Below are 16,216 nucleotides of genomic sequence, written 5' to 3'. Positions count from 1 at the left end.
AATGGAGAGTGTAACCTTCCTGTATGACTTTGAGGACCCAAGTGTCCATTGTAATGAGAGTCCAGCATTGATGATACAAATGAAGATGGCCTCCGATGGTTTGGGGAGGTGGCTGAGTTGGAGGAATTGTGGCTATACTCTCTAGTAGCAAGTAAAAAAGACTTGAGTTTATTTCTGTGAAGCAGAAGTCTGTGGCTTCTGTACTTTTTGTCTCTTCTGAGATGACGGTTTAGAAGAGGATGAAGTTGCTGGATAGTACCTCTTATAAGAAGAATAAGAAGGTTTCTGGGAAGATTTAGATGGTTGAAGTCCAGCTCTGCTCATATCGCGTAATAATAATAACAAGTTTATATACCGCAGGACCGTGAAGTTCTATGCGGTTTACAATGATTAAAAATAGTACAAATTGAGTGGAATTGACAAGTTAATACTAGTGAATCGTGGTTCTAGGGATCAGTTAAGTGGGAAACATTGTACAAATTAGTTGCCAAAGTATTTCAGGAACAGATATGTTTTTGGGTGTTTCCTAAATTCCCTGTAAGTATTAGCTAGCATAAGTAATTGGTCCAGGTCTTTACCCCATAATGCTGCTTGATATGAGAGAAGATGTTGGTGGTGACTTTTGAATTTACATCCTTTAACTGGTGGAGATACAAAATTCAAGTATGAGCTTCTCTTATGTTTGTTGGTTAGGAAGGAGAAAAGGTCAGTTATATATTTAGGGGCTAAGCCGAACACTGCCTTAAAGCAGAAACATCCAAACTTAAAATTCACATGTGCCTCCATCGGCAACCAATGGAGGAGTCGGTAAGAAGGAGATACATGGTCAAACTTTTTCAACCCAAAAATCAGTCTGACCACTGCATTTTGCACCAGTTCTAATCGTTGCAAGTTCTTCTGGGAAATTGCTAGATAGGCGATGTTACAGTAGTCAAGTTGGCTCAGTATAAGAGATTGAACTAGAATTCTGAATGATGAAGCATCAAAGTATACTCTAATGGACCGAAGCTTCCAGAGAGTAAAGAAACCTTTTTTAACCAGAGAGTCCACCTGGTCTTTCATAGTTAGGTCCTGGTCCAGTATTATACCCAGAACCTTCATAGTATGTTGAATAGGGTAATTGAGATTATTGATGCACAATGAAGTTTTTGTATCAAGTGGTTGTGATGAAGCTACAAAGAATTTTGTTTTTTTCCGAGTTAAGCTTCAGTTTGAATTCAGTCATCGATTGTGCCATCAAGTTCAGTACTTCTGTTGCCACAGGAGTAGCTTCAGAGAGAGAGAGAGGTAGCGAATGGGATAATGATCGTGAAGTCATCTGTGTAGCTGAATACTTTTATCCCCAGCTGGGTCAGTTGCACACCTAATGATGACATGTAAATGTTGAAAAGCAATGGGGATAGTGGAGACCCCTGTGGAACGCCAGATGGATTACTCCAGGTATTAGAAAGATTGTAATTAAAACGAACTTGACAGTTGTGGGACATAAGGAAACCTCAGAACCAGTCTAGCACTTCTCCTCTGATACCAATTGTATCTAGGCATTGTAACAATTTTCCATGGTCCACTAAGTCAAAGGCAGAGCTCATATCAAATTGCATAATCAGGGCATTAAGGCCCCTGCTGAACAAGAAACATAAATTATTTAAGGTGGCTGCAATTACTAAACATAGGTCTAAATCCAGATTGAGTTTCATGTAAAAGAGAGAACTGGTCAAGATATTCCATTAATTGGGCATGTACCAATCCTTCCATGATTTTTACAAAAAATGGAATGGATGCTACTGGTCTATAGTTGATTACTGATGCTAATGATTCTTTATGATTTTTTCGAAATGGGGTTATTATGTGACCATTATTAGTAAGGAATTTCTCAGTTTTTAACTTGTCGGTCAAATAGTTCAACAAAGTTAGTTTAAATTCTAATGGTGCTGCTTTCATAATTTCTGGGGGACAGGAGTCCAAAATGCAGTATGATTTAGTGTATTTGTTGTATAATTTGCTAAAATTGTTCCATTCTAAATTTTGGAAGGAGTTCCAGATCATGTCTGCTGGTGTTTTATTTACTTGTATATTAACTATTTGATGTTTGTATATATAATTCGTCGAACAGTTAATTCTTAAGTTTTTAATTTTTGAATCAAAATACTGTGCAAGATCATTTGCCGAAGGTAGCATAATATTATGCATGAGTTGAGTGTGGCGTGTGGTGTCAAATAAATTCATAACCAAGTTGAATAGTTCTTTTGTATTGATTCCTTTCAAACTAGTATTGGGTGAGTCAATTTTGTATGAGTAAAATGCTTTATGTTTTTCTTTTATCAATTGTTTGTAGATTTTTATGTTGGATCTTTTATCAATTGTTTGTAGATTTTTATGTTGGATTTTTATGTTGCATCTTTGACTTTGTCTGCAAACAATTCTTCTCCTAGAAAAGGAATGCTGGCTAAGCGATCATGGAGGTTGATGTCAAGATCAGAGACCTGAAGCCAGGCTAGTTGTCGCATAGCAATAGACATAGCCAATACTCTAGATGTCACACGAAATGCATCAAAAGCTGAGCTAGCCATGAATTTCCTAGCTTGAAGTAAGAAGTTTCTTGAAACTCTGGAAGATGAGCAGGTAGACTATACTGCTCAAAATCAGCAAGTCTCTTTATGAGTTGTTTAGATTGACATAAAGAAATTATAGCTGAGAACTCTGATAGTATGTTAACATAAGAGTTCTGGTAAAGGTGACACTCAAACTTATCAGCCTTCATGGCCTGGTGGTGCACTGGCATACACTCATGTGCTGGAAGATTTTTAAAGAGTAGATTCAGATAAACAAAAGAAGGCAAGCGAGATGTCAAAAAACAACCAATCAGAACATTTATTAACATAAAGAAGTCCTTTTGATATCATTCTATTTTCACATTTTCTATTTACATTTTTTGCTTAATTACGTGCCCAATTTATGGTTTTCTTATATCTATTTATTTATATTAAGGCAGTGCTGATTATATTTCCATCTTTTTAAGCCAGTAACCATATATATATATAGTTACTTTTTTATATTTTTTTACACTTTTCTTTGGTTTTTATTTTTATCATTTCTGTTTCCCAAGCACAGTTATTTTTGACTGATGTCACAAAACTTACTGGCATTTTTTAGAATTCATCACTCTAATACAGGGGTGCCCACACTTTTTGGGCTTGCGAGCTACTTTTAAAATGACCAAGTCAAAATGATCTACCAACAATAAAATTAAAAAAAACACAACGCACACTGTACGCATAGAAAATGTTAATCATCATTCCTATTCCAGGGTTTTTCAAAGGGGTCAAAACAGATGACTCTATGCACTATCACCTCAGTAACAACCATACCAAAATAGACAAATATACCCCCCTCCCTTTTTACTAAACCACGCTAGCAGTTTTTAGAGTGCAGGGAGCTGCGCTGAATGCCCAGCGCTGCTCTCGACACTCATAGGTTCCCTGCGCTAAAAACCTCTATTGTGGTTTAGTAAAAGGGGATCTTAGTGTAAAATATAGACAGCAGATATAAATTCAGACACATTTTGATCACTAAATTTAAAATAAAATCATTTTTCCTACCTTGGCTGGTGATTTCATGAGTCTCTGGTTGTTGCACTTTCTTCTTCTGACTGTGCATACAATCTTTCTTCCCTTCTTTTAGCCTGTATGCTTCCTCTCCTCCAGATCTCGTTCCCTCCCCCAACTTTTCCTTCCTCTCTCCCTGCCCTTTCTTTCTCTCTGCCTCCCTTTCTTTTTTTCTGTTTCTCTTCTTTCCTTCTGTCTCCCTGCCTGCCCTTTTTCTTTCTTTCTCCCTGCCCTCCCCCAAGCCACTGCCATCGGGGACCAGGACCCAAACCGCCACCAATAACAGGCCCGAAAGCCGACGCCGCCCCAACCTCTCCCTGCTTCGGCCGACCAGCATCGCGATCGAGCTGTTGGGGGAAATGCTGCCGGGTCCTGCCTTCGCGGAAACAGAAAGTAGGCAGGACCCGGCAGCAAGAAGAGGAAATGCTTCACTAACCTGTCTCCCGCCTTAGCCCATAGCGAACGCTTGCTTCAGGGCTCTCAACATGTGCGTGCCGGCTTCCCTTCTCCCCCCCCCGGACATAACTTCCGGTTTCGGAGGGAAGAGAAGGGAAGCCGGCATGCACACGTTAGAGCCACGGAGCATAAGTTAGTTACGGGCTGAAATCTCCAAGCCATTTTTTTTTGTTTTTTTTACTAAATGTTCAGCAGCGGCTGCAGCAGCAGATGACAGCTGGGCGGACCGCCCAGCTAAAAGGCCCTAGAGAGAACACAGAGGAAGGCTGATCGGCCCGGTAGATCAGGTTAGCAACACGAGTCTATCACGGAGCCCGGGATGGGCTCCGCGATCGACTCGCATTGCCTTCCTGAGCTACTGGTCGATCGCGATCGACGTGTTGGGCACCCCTGCTCTAATAGAACATGCATTTATTCTCTGTCATTTTTAACCACCGGCATTCTTCTCAATTGAATGCAGCCCATGCATGTAATAATGCATGGTTTTTCTTAAAAGTTCTATACAGCACTTGTTCGGTAATCATATTCTTATTCTTTTTTCTGGCCCCAAATTTTAAGATTTTCATTTATTTTATGGTTTTTTACCCTTTTTCTTTCAGTTTTTGTTTTTTAACCAACAGCTTTTATACCGCATCCAAACTTTTGTAAAGCCAGTATTTGGTACGTATCAGTTCGACTTCTTATGTGTTCTATGTAGTTTGGTGTCTGTCTTTTATAATTTAAGTCCGATAATATCCAGTGACCAGGCCAATTCTTTAGTTTATAGATTACTTTGTTATTTAGAGTTTTTGCTGTTGCATTTTTATTTTCATTTTTCTGGGCTTGCAGGATTCACATAGTTTATATATCTTCTCAGAGACCTTCCTCACAAGACATGAGATTCTTTGCACAGGTTCTGATGACATAGTTTTACAGTGTTGCATGGCTCTATTTTCCTTTCTGCTCTTATTTGTACCACGGCACCTATGCATTTGTTTCCTTAATGGTTGCTTTTTAATGAGCATCTTAAAATATGGGTAGTCTCATGTTCTTCCTTATGCTGGTATATCATGCTTACATTTAAAGTTTGTACTTATATCTATTGTTTTTCAATTTCTTCTATATCCTTTTCATCATTTGTATTTTAATATTTGTTTGCATTATTTACTTTTAATAATATTATAAATCATGTACTTATTTCAGTCCATAAACACTGTTTCACCAGTTCAAGTGTTTATATACATGTTGCATTTTATGATCTTTTCAGTTTTACTTTATTATACTTTGTGCAGTCTCATGCTCTTTTTGCACTTTTGCTTATTAGTCATACAATTTATATATTTTAATTGTTTTTAAACATGGCCTTAATTTTAGAATTTAATTGACTCTGGATGCTAAGAAAACTTTCTTTAATAGTAAAATCTGTGGGGTAAGGAATTCATCTAAGGAGTTGTTTAATGTAGTTTGAAGACTAACGGTGGGCCCTCCCTAATAATGACGAATCTCTCTTCGATAGTCAAGTTTTTTTGCACTTTTCACAAATAAAGTCTGGCAAGTCACAGCACTGTTTTCGGGAAACTCGTTACCCGTGGTTGACGTACAGTGTACAGATATGTGGATGGAATTTGATGTTGTGCCTGAATTTGATATAAAAATGATTATTCAGGGCTTGAGTAAGGCCGCCTGTTCTCTTGATCCGTGTCCTCTTGGGGTCTTTACATCTATTTTGGGTGCAATCTCTCCGTCAATCTTGCAGATGGTGTCAAAATCGTTAGTAGAAGGGTGTGTTCCTTCTCATTTGAAGAAGGCCATTGTTCGCCCTTTGTTGAAAAATTGTATGTCTGGGACTGCATTGGAACATTTTCGCCAGATTTTGTCATTAGGGTTTTTGGCAAAAGTTCTGGAAAAGGTTGTGTTACAGCAGTTGCAGGCTTTTGTGGATAGAAATGTCATTTTAGATGACTTTCAGTTTGGGTTCAGACCAAAACATTCTACTAAGCTCCTTGTTCTTTCTGTGCTTGATACTGTACATAAGGGGCTGGCCCATAGTGTATCATACTTTATGGTATTTTTGAATGTGTCCGCGACTTTTGACACCATTAGTCATAAAATTATTTTAGCGAAGTTATGAGCTATGGGCATTTCAGGCACAGTGCCGGACTGGTTTAGTTCATTTTTGGGGAATAGATAATTTTGTGAAGTGGAAAAGAAGAAATCAGATTGGGCCTTTTCGCCCAGTGGGGAGCCACAAGGATCTGCATTGTCAGCAGTTTTGTTAAATATCTATTTGCTTCCTTTATGCTGACAATATCCAATTTCTCATCCTGGTGGAGAAATCACAAGATGAATCTCTGTCATGCCTAAATGATTGCTTTTGCGTTGTTCAGGATTGGATGTTTTAAAATCAATTAAAACTGAATGTTGCTAAAACTGAAGTATTGCACATTAGCTGTGGAAAGTACTTGTTGAGTTGTCCTTCTGATATCATGCTTGCGGGTGTGGTTGTTCCATTACATCAGCAATGCAGGTATCTGGGGGTGTTGTTTGATTCTTTGTTGTCATTTAAGCCCCAGATTAAGGCTGTGATATCCTGTGTGTTCTTTAAGTTACGATTGCGTGACTATCTCTCGAATGATAATTTAGAACAGTCATTATGATGCTTGGTTATTGCATCTCTATTTTATTTAGGATTGCCTAAATGTGTGTTGCGGGCAATGCAATTGGCGCAGGATGCTGCTACATGTCTGATTGCTCATGACTCAAAATTCAATCACATCACACCAATATTTTGAGACCTTCACTGGCTGCCAATAAGCATGAGGTTTGAATTTAAGATTTTGTGTTTGATGTTTAAGGTGTTATAGCACAATTGTCCGCTGAATGAGTGTTCCATGCTCCAGTTCTTGTTTGGAAGTTCTGTCATTGCAGGTTGTTAAGCTTTTAGGGAATTGTAAGTCAATGTTTTCTGTGCAGGGCTTGGTGTCTTGGAATGCCTTACCATTGGCTTTATGTCAAGCTCCTACATTCTGACAATTCAGGAAAGGCCTGAAAACGGTGTTTAAGCATTCTTTTGGTGCAAGTTCTGTGACAACTTGAGCGAGGGTTCTTTGTTTTTTTTGTTTTTGTTCTGTTTAGGTTCAGGCCTCTCATTTTGGTTTATTCAGGGGTGTGGGAAGTTTTTAAAAGATTTTTTTTTAGTTTTTCAGAGGCTTGGGAAGTTTTTTTAGAATTTTTTGTAATATTTTATTCTTGTTTTGTTGTGCTTTAACTGTATTTATTGTTATTTTGTATGTGGCTTTGTTCCCTGCTTAGCTTTGTGGATAGGCGGGCTATAAATACTTTAAAATAAACATAAATAAATAAATCTTTTCTTATATATACATTTATATCTATTTATTTGTATGTTTATGCACTTATTTTTGGCCCTTTTATATATATTTTTTATGGTCAGTGTTTATATTGATGTATTATTTGTATTTTCATTTTAATTTACTTCTTTGTCCCCTGAAGGCAGCATTCCAGACGGCTGAAACTGGGATCCTAGTTGGGACCTTAGCTTTGTTGTCCAGCCAAGTAAATATACTGGGCCTTCTTTATGTTAATAAATGTTCTGACTGGTTGTTTTTTGACATCTCGCTTGCCTTCTTTTGTTTATCTGACAATTACTGAGGCAAGTCTTCTTCCTTTCTTTGTTTGATTTAGGAGTAGATTCAACCAGCAAAGACTGGTGCTGCAGCTGTGGCTTATCAAACCCCGGGCACAACTGTATTCTGTAAAGAGAGTCAATTTTCCTAGGAGCCATGGAACGTGTGAGAGAAGTTTCCCAGTTCTTAAACATAGCTTCCTTAGGTAAAGTATAAAGAGGTATCTTGAGCTCTTTAGGAAGCTCATCAAAATCCAACGCTTCAAGGAGCTCTGCTCTCGGTTTGGTGTCTGCTTCTAATTTAACAGGCAAAGCTTTCCCCATCTGCCTAATAAACTTGGTGAAAGATAATCCTTCAGGAAGCGATCTGCACATGGGCCAGAGAATTGGCCAACAGCGATCCAGTCGGTATTACCAACTGACTTTAGTGCATCTAGCCTTAAGTGCACAGTAAGTATACTTTCTGCAGGATCTTTGTTAGTATTTTATAAGGTGCCTATGTGTCTATATAAAATAAACAAAATAATAAATGCATTCCTGCCCTATAAACTTAGATACCTTGCTATAAAAGTGGTCTTTGCTAATTTTTAAGTTAGATCCAAAAAGTAGATCCATAAGGGCTGAAGGAGAGCTGACAAATATCTAAGACATTGACCAGTGTGTGACTTTCTCAAACACCCCTCCTTAACTAGGCTTATATCACCAGTCTATCTCACTGTACTCTTCCCCCAGCCAGGTCCAGCATTTCTCTCCTCCTCCCCAGCTCCCTCACTGAATAGCCTCACAACTTGATTTCCCAACTCCCCATCCACCTTTGAAGGCAGAAGCAATTGGACATTACTCATGTCTTTAGAGGCAGATGGGGGATCAGGGGTGGGGTAAAGGGGTAAACAGGGGCTGCCCTAGAGCTCTCCTGGGGCCACCACTGGCTTGTGGGTCTTGCACTGAAAAACGAAGACCCCTTCTCCTAATCCACCATGCTTTACTATAAAGGGTACCACTATTTCCTATTCTGTCTTGATAAATCTTTAGTGTTACCTTGAATAATACTTTACCTTTCATTCACATATTTCTAAGGTTGTTTCCTCCTTGTTCCTTGCTCTTCACCATATATATGCCATCTGTGCACTGCTTCATAGGGATGCCCTTCGTATCCTCTTACATTCCCTTAGTCTTTTCCAAACTAGACTCTACAATTCACTTCTCATTGGTCTTCCATGTTATGAGCTTCATAGACTCCAGCTTGTGCAGTCTGTCTATTGTATCATTGCTCAAAATTTGATCATATTACCCTCTCCTTAAATCAGAGCACATCCTCTTGATAGCTTACAAAATTCATTTTAAGTATAATATTCTTTCTTTTCAGATACAATCTTCTGATCTTCCCTTATTCCTGGCTAGCCTCATGGTTCTTTATAACCCACAGAGGGTACTTTGTTCATCTCAGAAAAAAGCCTTGTCAGTTCCTTCCTTTAAGCAACTTTTCTTAGATCTTCATAGGCATTCCAGTTTCTTGGTTGTGGCCCCTAAACTGTGGAACTCCCACCCCCTCTACCTTAGGATTGAAACCTCCTATGCAAAATTTAAATCTTAGCTAAAACACACTATTTCTCACTGTTTTTTTAAAGACTATCTTTAGTTAACCCTCCTGGAGGCATAATCTCTTCTAATCAGAGCTATTTTCCCCAACTTCCATTTGGCTATTTTCCTTCCTTTTATAGCCTTCTTCATATTGTAACCTTTCCTGCCCCTTTTCGTCTTGTTCCTTTGAGTACTATATTGTCCACTGTTGTGACCTCAGTGTTCATGACCAATCCTTTTCCAATTTTTATATTTTATGAACTGCATACCATTGGTTCACAGCAACCGGTTCCTCTTAAATTTCATCATAGACATCTTAAGGATGAGTCCCCCATGCTTGACCATTCTAGATTGCGAGATGCCTAGTCTTGTGATTTAAACCTAGAATTGCCGGATGATGTGATCTTCTTGCAAGCTGTTAAAAAATTACCTACCTTACGCAAATATACCTCTTTCAGGAAACAATATAAATTGGTTTTAACCTTTTCCTATCGTGTGTCCCGGATGATGGGACATTCCAAAAAAATGTCGTTGCCATCGTATGTCCCATGGCATGGGACATACAGTACACCTTCTACCTATCATTTGTCCCATCTATTGGGCCAGTGTTTACAATAGCCATAAATGATAACGGTGAATAATACAAAACTTTGCTAAAATAATTACGATTCGAACCAGCGTAACGTAAAATTTATTACGATAGGAAAAGGTTAATATTGTATATCTCTCCTAAGAGGGCTTATCTCTCTGGGTTTCAAACAGCTGCTGAATGTCTTCGCTGTACTGCTCCAGAGGCCGGTTTGGGCCATATGGTTTGGACATGTCCCATTATCAGAGCCTTTTGGGACAAAATATTTATCCTTGTGGAGCGCATTTGGAATATTACTATACAATGTTCCCCTTTGTTTCTATTTGGAGTTTCTCCTCATTATTATCCTTGTCAAAGGGGAGCTGCTACTTTTCTGAGGTGGACAGTCTTGGTCGCTCTGAAATGCATTCTGCTCAAATGGTTGGGGGTGGAAGCTCCTGATTTTTCCCTTTGGAGGTGCCACCTGATTACACTTCTGATGTGGGAGAGAAGAGGCATTCTGGATTTTGCTTCCTTACCTGGGTGCTCTTTTCAGCGAATATGGGAGCCCTTCTGGAATACCATGACTCCCCTGGCTCAGAGTCGCCTCTTGATCTGTTGACCTACATTTCTTTGGTTTCCCTTGAGTTTTTGTGTTTAATTTAACTTAATTTTTCAATTACTGTTATTGGCTTGAGAGAGGACTGGGGGGGATGGGGGTGTTGGGAGATAGGATTAGGTGGGGTCATTTTGTGTTTGTTGAAACTTGAGCTTCTCTTTATCAGGTTGTGATTTCTGTATTTCTTTAGTGTTGAGCTCAATAAAAATTATTTGACAATATTTTGTGAACTGCATAAATGTACTTGTTAATATTTGTGGTATATCAAACCGAGCTGAACTACCTATATATCTGCTTAGTCTCTTAACTAAATTCCTTTGAAAATGGTCCCCTTATTGCCTTCATTCTATCTGTATCTTTTAAGAGGCAATAAAGAAGGGTAAATATTTTGTGTTTCTTCCTTTATTTTCAAAGTAATACACAAATCTTTCTAAAAAAAAAATTCTAAATTAATACCCTGGATGCAGTGTCTTAATCTTAGAAACATGATGGCAGATAAAGGCCAAATGGCCCATCTAGTCTGCCCATCTGCAGTAACCATTATCTTTTTCTCTCTCTGAGAGATCCCACGTGCCTATCCTAGGCCCTCTTGAATTCAGATACAGTCTCCATTGCCACTACCTCTTCTGGGAGACTGTTCCATGCATCTACCACCCTTTCTGTAAAAAAAAGTATTTCCTTAGATTACTATGGAGCCTTTCACCTCTTAACTTCATCCTATGCCCTCTCATTGCAGAGTTTCCTTTCAAATGAAAGAGATAGACTGATGCGCAGTTATATGATGTAGGTATTTAAATGTCATATCTCCCCTCTCTCGCCTTTCCTCCATAGTATACAGATTCAGATCTTTAAATCTGTCCCCATACGCCTTATGATGAAGACCACATACTATTTTAGTAGCCTTCCTCTGGACCGACTCCATCCTTTTTATATCTTTTTGAAGGTGCGGCCTCCAGAATTGTACACAATATTCTAAATGAGGTCTCACCAGCGTCATAAGAACATAAGAATTGCTGCTGCTGGGTCAGACCAGTGGTCCATCATGCCCAGCAGTCCGCTCAAGCGGCGGCCCTTTGGTCAAAGACCAGCACCCTGAGACTAGCCCTACCTGCATACATTCTGGTTCAGCAGGAACTTGTCTAACTTTGTCTTGAATCCCTGGATGGTGTTTTCCCCTATGACAGACTCTGGAAGAGCGTTCCAGTTTTCTACCACTCTCTGGGTGAAGAACTTCCTTTCGTTCGTATGGAATCTATCCCCTTTCAATTTTAGAGAGTGTGAACAATCTGTCCTTATCTATTAAGTCTATTCCCTTCAGTACCTTGAATGTTTCAATCATCTCCCCTCTCAATCTCCTATGTTCGAGGGAGAAAAGGCCCAGTATTGGGCATCAATACCTCCCTTTTCCTACTGCCCATACCTCTCCTATGCAACCCAGCATCCTTCTAGCTTTTGTCATCACCTTTTCAACCTGTTTGGCCACCTTAAGATTATCACATACAATCACATCCAAATCCTGCTCTTTTGTCGTGCACATAAGTTCTTCACCCCCTAAACTGTACCGTTACCTTGGGTTTTTGAAGCCCAAATGCATGACCTTGCATTTCTTAGCATTAAATTTTAGCTACCAAATTTCAGACTATCCTTCAAGCTTTGCCAGGTCTTTCTTCATGTTATTCATACCATCCAGCATGTCTACACTATTGAAGATTTTGGTATCATCTGCAAAGAGGCAAATTTTACCCAAAAACCCTTCATCAATATCGTTTATAAAAATGTTAAAAAGAGCAGGCCCAAGAACAGAACCTTGAGGCACACCACTGGTAACATTCCTTTCCTCAGAGTGATCTCCTTGAACACTACCCTCTGTCACCTTCCATTCAACCAGTTCTTAACCCACCCGTCACTTTGGGACCCATCCCGAGGGTACTCAGTTTATTTATTAGATATCTATGTGGAACACTTTCAAAGGATTTGCTAAAATCTAAATACGCCACCTCTAGCATACAACCTCTATCCAGTTCTCTGGTCACCCAGTCAAAGAAATTAATCAGATTTATCTGACAAGACCTACCTCTAGTGAATACATGTTGTCTCTGGTCCTGTAATCCACAGGATTCCAGAAACTTAACCATTCTCTGTTTTAAAAGCATTTCCATTAATTTGCTTACCACAGAAGTCAGACTTACCGGCCTATAATTCCCAACTTCTTCCTTACTTTCACTTTTGTGGAGAGGGACCACATTTGCCCTTCTCCAGTCCTCCAGTACCAATCCCAACTCTAGAGACTCGTTGAAAAGGTCAGTCAGCGAAGCTACCAAAACTTCCCTAAGTTCCATCAGCACCCACGGATGTACACCATCCAGCCCCATTGCTTTGTCTACTTTTATTTTAGCTAGCTCCTCACGAATACAACCCTCTTATAATCGATCAGGGTCTATTACTCTTCCATCCCTATTCACATTTGTCTTCTGCAGTCCCGCTCTCAGCGTTTCAGCCGTGAACACAGAACAGAAATATTTGTTAAGCAATTCGGCCTATTCTTTATCAGCTTCTACATATTCCTCCCCTTCACCTTTGAGTCTCAAAATGCCACTTTTGCATTTCTTCCTATCTTCTTGGCCTTTAGTCTCTCTTTGGAATGATTCATCCTTGGCAAATCTGGAACAGGCGTTTTTAGTTTGTACTAATGTGATGTGATGTTTGAAAAACCATTTGATATTATCAATCTATGGACTTATTTGGTTGTTATGAATTTAAAATAGAACAGCTTGTTTTTTTATTTAATTTCTGTTATGCTTCACCATGATTTTTCTATATTAAATGTTATGGCATACTAGCCCCTCTTTTCAGAATGGCTGGGGTCACTCAATGCCAAACAATTGTAACAGGAAGCAGATAAGAGAATGGAAAGGAGAGAGTGTGGATGAATGGGGAGATAGGACAGTGAAAGACAAGTAAATGCAGGACAGGAGGCTGCATCGCAATGGGGTGTTGAGGTGTGTATGTAGGAAAGAATGCAATAACTATGTACGAGGGGTGCTCAATTTATCTTCCTGAGTATGAAAGAAAGTAGCAAGTGTGTTGAAACATGTTTGTGTATATTGTGACATATCACAAGGTTACTCGTGCACAGTTGTGGCTCAGAGCAAGTCTAACAGACAGGATATTAGGACAGTCCTTGTGCAAATCAAGTAAGAAACTGCATTCAACATTATATAAGACAACTTCATAAAAAAAGAAAAATCACATGGAAAACCAAATCAGAGACCTGGGAGATACACTGTTAAAGTAAGTGGATTCTACCTACAAGGAAGAATTCATTTTACATTGGTGCTGAACTATGATGCATCTGGGTCTGTATGGAATAATTATGGGTATCAGTTCATACCTGTTCATGCATTATATCTGAAAGCTCTTTGATCATTTCTCTGTAATTAGTTTTCATTTCTTCTTGATATTCTAATTGATCTTCTTTGATAAGCCTCTCATTGACACCCAAAGCTTGACCACAAGCTTCCACAAATTGCCTGAAACAGCAAAAGAAATCTGTGTAAGGATTAACAAATAGCAATCTACACAGTATTATAAAAACATATCCTTCTCTTTTATTGCCCTACTTTGTTGAATGCTACAGACTAAGACGCGGTATTTCAAACTATAGCTGAAGCTTCTATAAGGTAAAGGGGATGGGACTTGATATACCACTTTTCTCTATGGTTACGATCAAAGCAGTTTATATTTTTACATATTTTAGACAGGTACTTATTTTGAACCTGGGGCAATAAAGTATTAAGTGACTTATCCAGAGTAACAAGCAGCTGCACTGGGAATCAAACTCATAACCTCAGGGTGCTAAGGTAGCTACTTTAACCACTAGGACACAAAGTTCCTCATCTAATTCTTTTGGGGAGTTTTAATACACATATGGATATTGTTTCTAACCCACAAGCATCATGCCTGTTAATGGGGCAAGACCCGCAGGTGAAAGTCGATAACGGGGGCTGCCTTGATAAAGCCGGTACGGCGAAACATGTCGGCAAAGGTCCCCAGCCGACTAATCTAAAGCTGAAGTGAAAGATTTAAAGATAATTGATTCAGCTAAAAATATTTTTAGACATAAGTATTTATTAAAAACAAACAAAAGAGTAATAAAAGTATAAAACTTAAACATAAAAATTCATAAGCAGAAGAATTAATAACGATCTAGCAGATCTTCACAAAGTTTGATTGAAGAATACTGCATTACTCTGAAAATCCTTGAAAATCTGCTAAAAACAGTTGAAAATGCTTATTTGGAAATTGTAGATATTGCACAATATATGAAATTGGTTTGTTAGCTTTTTTAGACATTCTTGATTTAGTTCAATTTGTACGACAGCCAACTCAAATAGCAGGTCATAGCTTGGATATAATCATTTCAAATCCTTCTAAGTTACCTGTTTGTTCCAAATTTTATCTGACTCTCATCACCATCTTGTATTATTTACACTGTTGACAGAGTTATCTTTCACTGCTCCTGTTTCTGCTGGAAGGTGGATCAGGAAATTCAACACTTTAGACCTTGTCCAGCGTAAACCTTTTTTTCAATCTGTTTCCTGGAAGATTTTACTACTTTATCACTTGAAAATCAGTTAAATCTTTGGACTGCTGTATTAACAAATAAGCTTGATGAAAGAGCACCTTTGACTTTTGCTTTGCCATCAGACATGAAGAATAAACCATGGTATTCACCATGGTCTTTGGTTATTGAAAGAAGTTTGACATGAATGCGTGTGGTATAAATATAAAAAAAACCTAACATCTCTCTTCTTGTAAAGCTCAGCAGTTTTCTTATTCAACTGAAAAAAGCAAAAAGGCTACTATTCCAAATATTATTAAGAAAGCAGCTAATTCTAATAAAACACTTTTTTTGTTTTTTTCAAAACTCACCCAGCCAATTCAATTTCCAAATTCTTTACTAACCTACAATTCCGGAGGATTTTTAGCTCCTCACTACCAGCACCTTCCCCCAGTTGCTCTTGGACTAATTTTAATAAACCATCTTTCAGTGATCCATCTCTTTGGAAAATACAACCTAACCTGGGTCTCTTGCCACTAATGTATTTGTGCACAGGTGTAGGTCCTAATTCCCTTAAAGTAGCAATAATATATCCTGTTCTTAAAGAAACCCCATACATTATGATGCCCCAATCTCAGCTAACTACTGGTCTATTTCCAAATTATATCTATGGTTTATTTACACTTTATATACTGTATTTTACAATGAACGGATCAATGATAGGAAAGGTCAACACTCATAGAAGACAATGATAAAATCAGTGTGTGTCTCTTGAACCCCCATGGGATTAATATACCCTGGAAAATTGATAAAGTGGCTTCAAAAAATTCAATGCTTCACAAAAAAACAGTAAGATTTCAGCAGAACTTTTGAACCTGGAAAGTGTTGGTTCAAGGTGACGGTACGGAGGAAGGTTATTCCACAACTTTGATACAATGAAAAAGAAAGCTGAAGTTTAGTGGAGTTGTAATGATCCTATTTCAGGTTGGGAAGAACCAAAAGATTTGCATCATGGGAACAAAGGTCTCATGTGAGAGTGTAAGGAATAACCAGGGATGACAAAAGAGGGGTTTTGGTAGTAGTGCTGCCCAATTCAGGAAAAAAAATTTCAATTCAATTAGATTCAGCCTATTAAATCGATTTGATTTTCCTGCCCAATTGGGTGGGGTTTTTTTGGGGTTTTTTTTTTTTTCAAATATCCTGG

The 16,216-nt window shown here is 38.5% G+C and overlaps 1 protein-coding gene across 4 annotated transcripts in view; it reads right to left on the bottom strand.

The window, feature by feature from the left end:
- DOCK9 (dedicator of cytokinesis 9) overlaps positions 1-16,216 on the bottom strand; it is a 1,074,749-nt gene that overhangs the window by 7,473 nt on the left and 1,051,060 nt on the right. For all 4 annotated transcript variants that reach the window (XM_033947591.1, XM_033947593.1, XM_033947592.1 and 1 more), the window contains exon 52: positions 13,843-13,981. In XM_033947591.1, coding sequence (XP_033803482.1) covers positions 13,843-13,981 — 139 coding nt within the window. The remainder of the gene's footprint in view (positions 1-13,842; positions 13,982-16,216) is intronic.

The sequence above is a fragment of the Geotrypetes seraphini genome, chromosome 6, assembly GCF_902459505.1.
Source record: "Geotrypetes seraphini chromosome 6, aGeoSer1.1, whole genome shotgun sequence".
In the NCBI taxonomy this organism is placed as follows: Eukaryota; Metazoa; Chordata; class Amphibia; order Gymnophiona; family Dermophiidae; genus Geotrypetes; species Geotrypetes seraphini.
The sequence above is the reverse complement of the archived record's forward strand: the minus strand, read 5'-3'. Positions and strand labels throughout refer to the sequence as shown.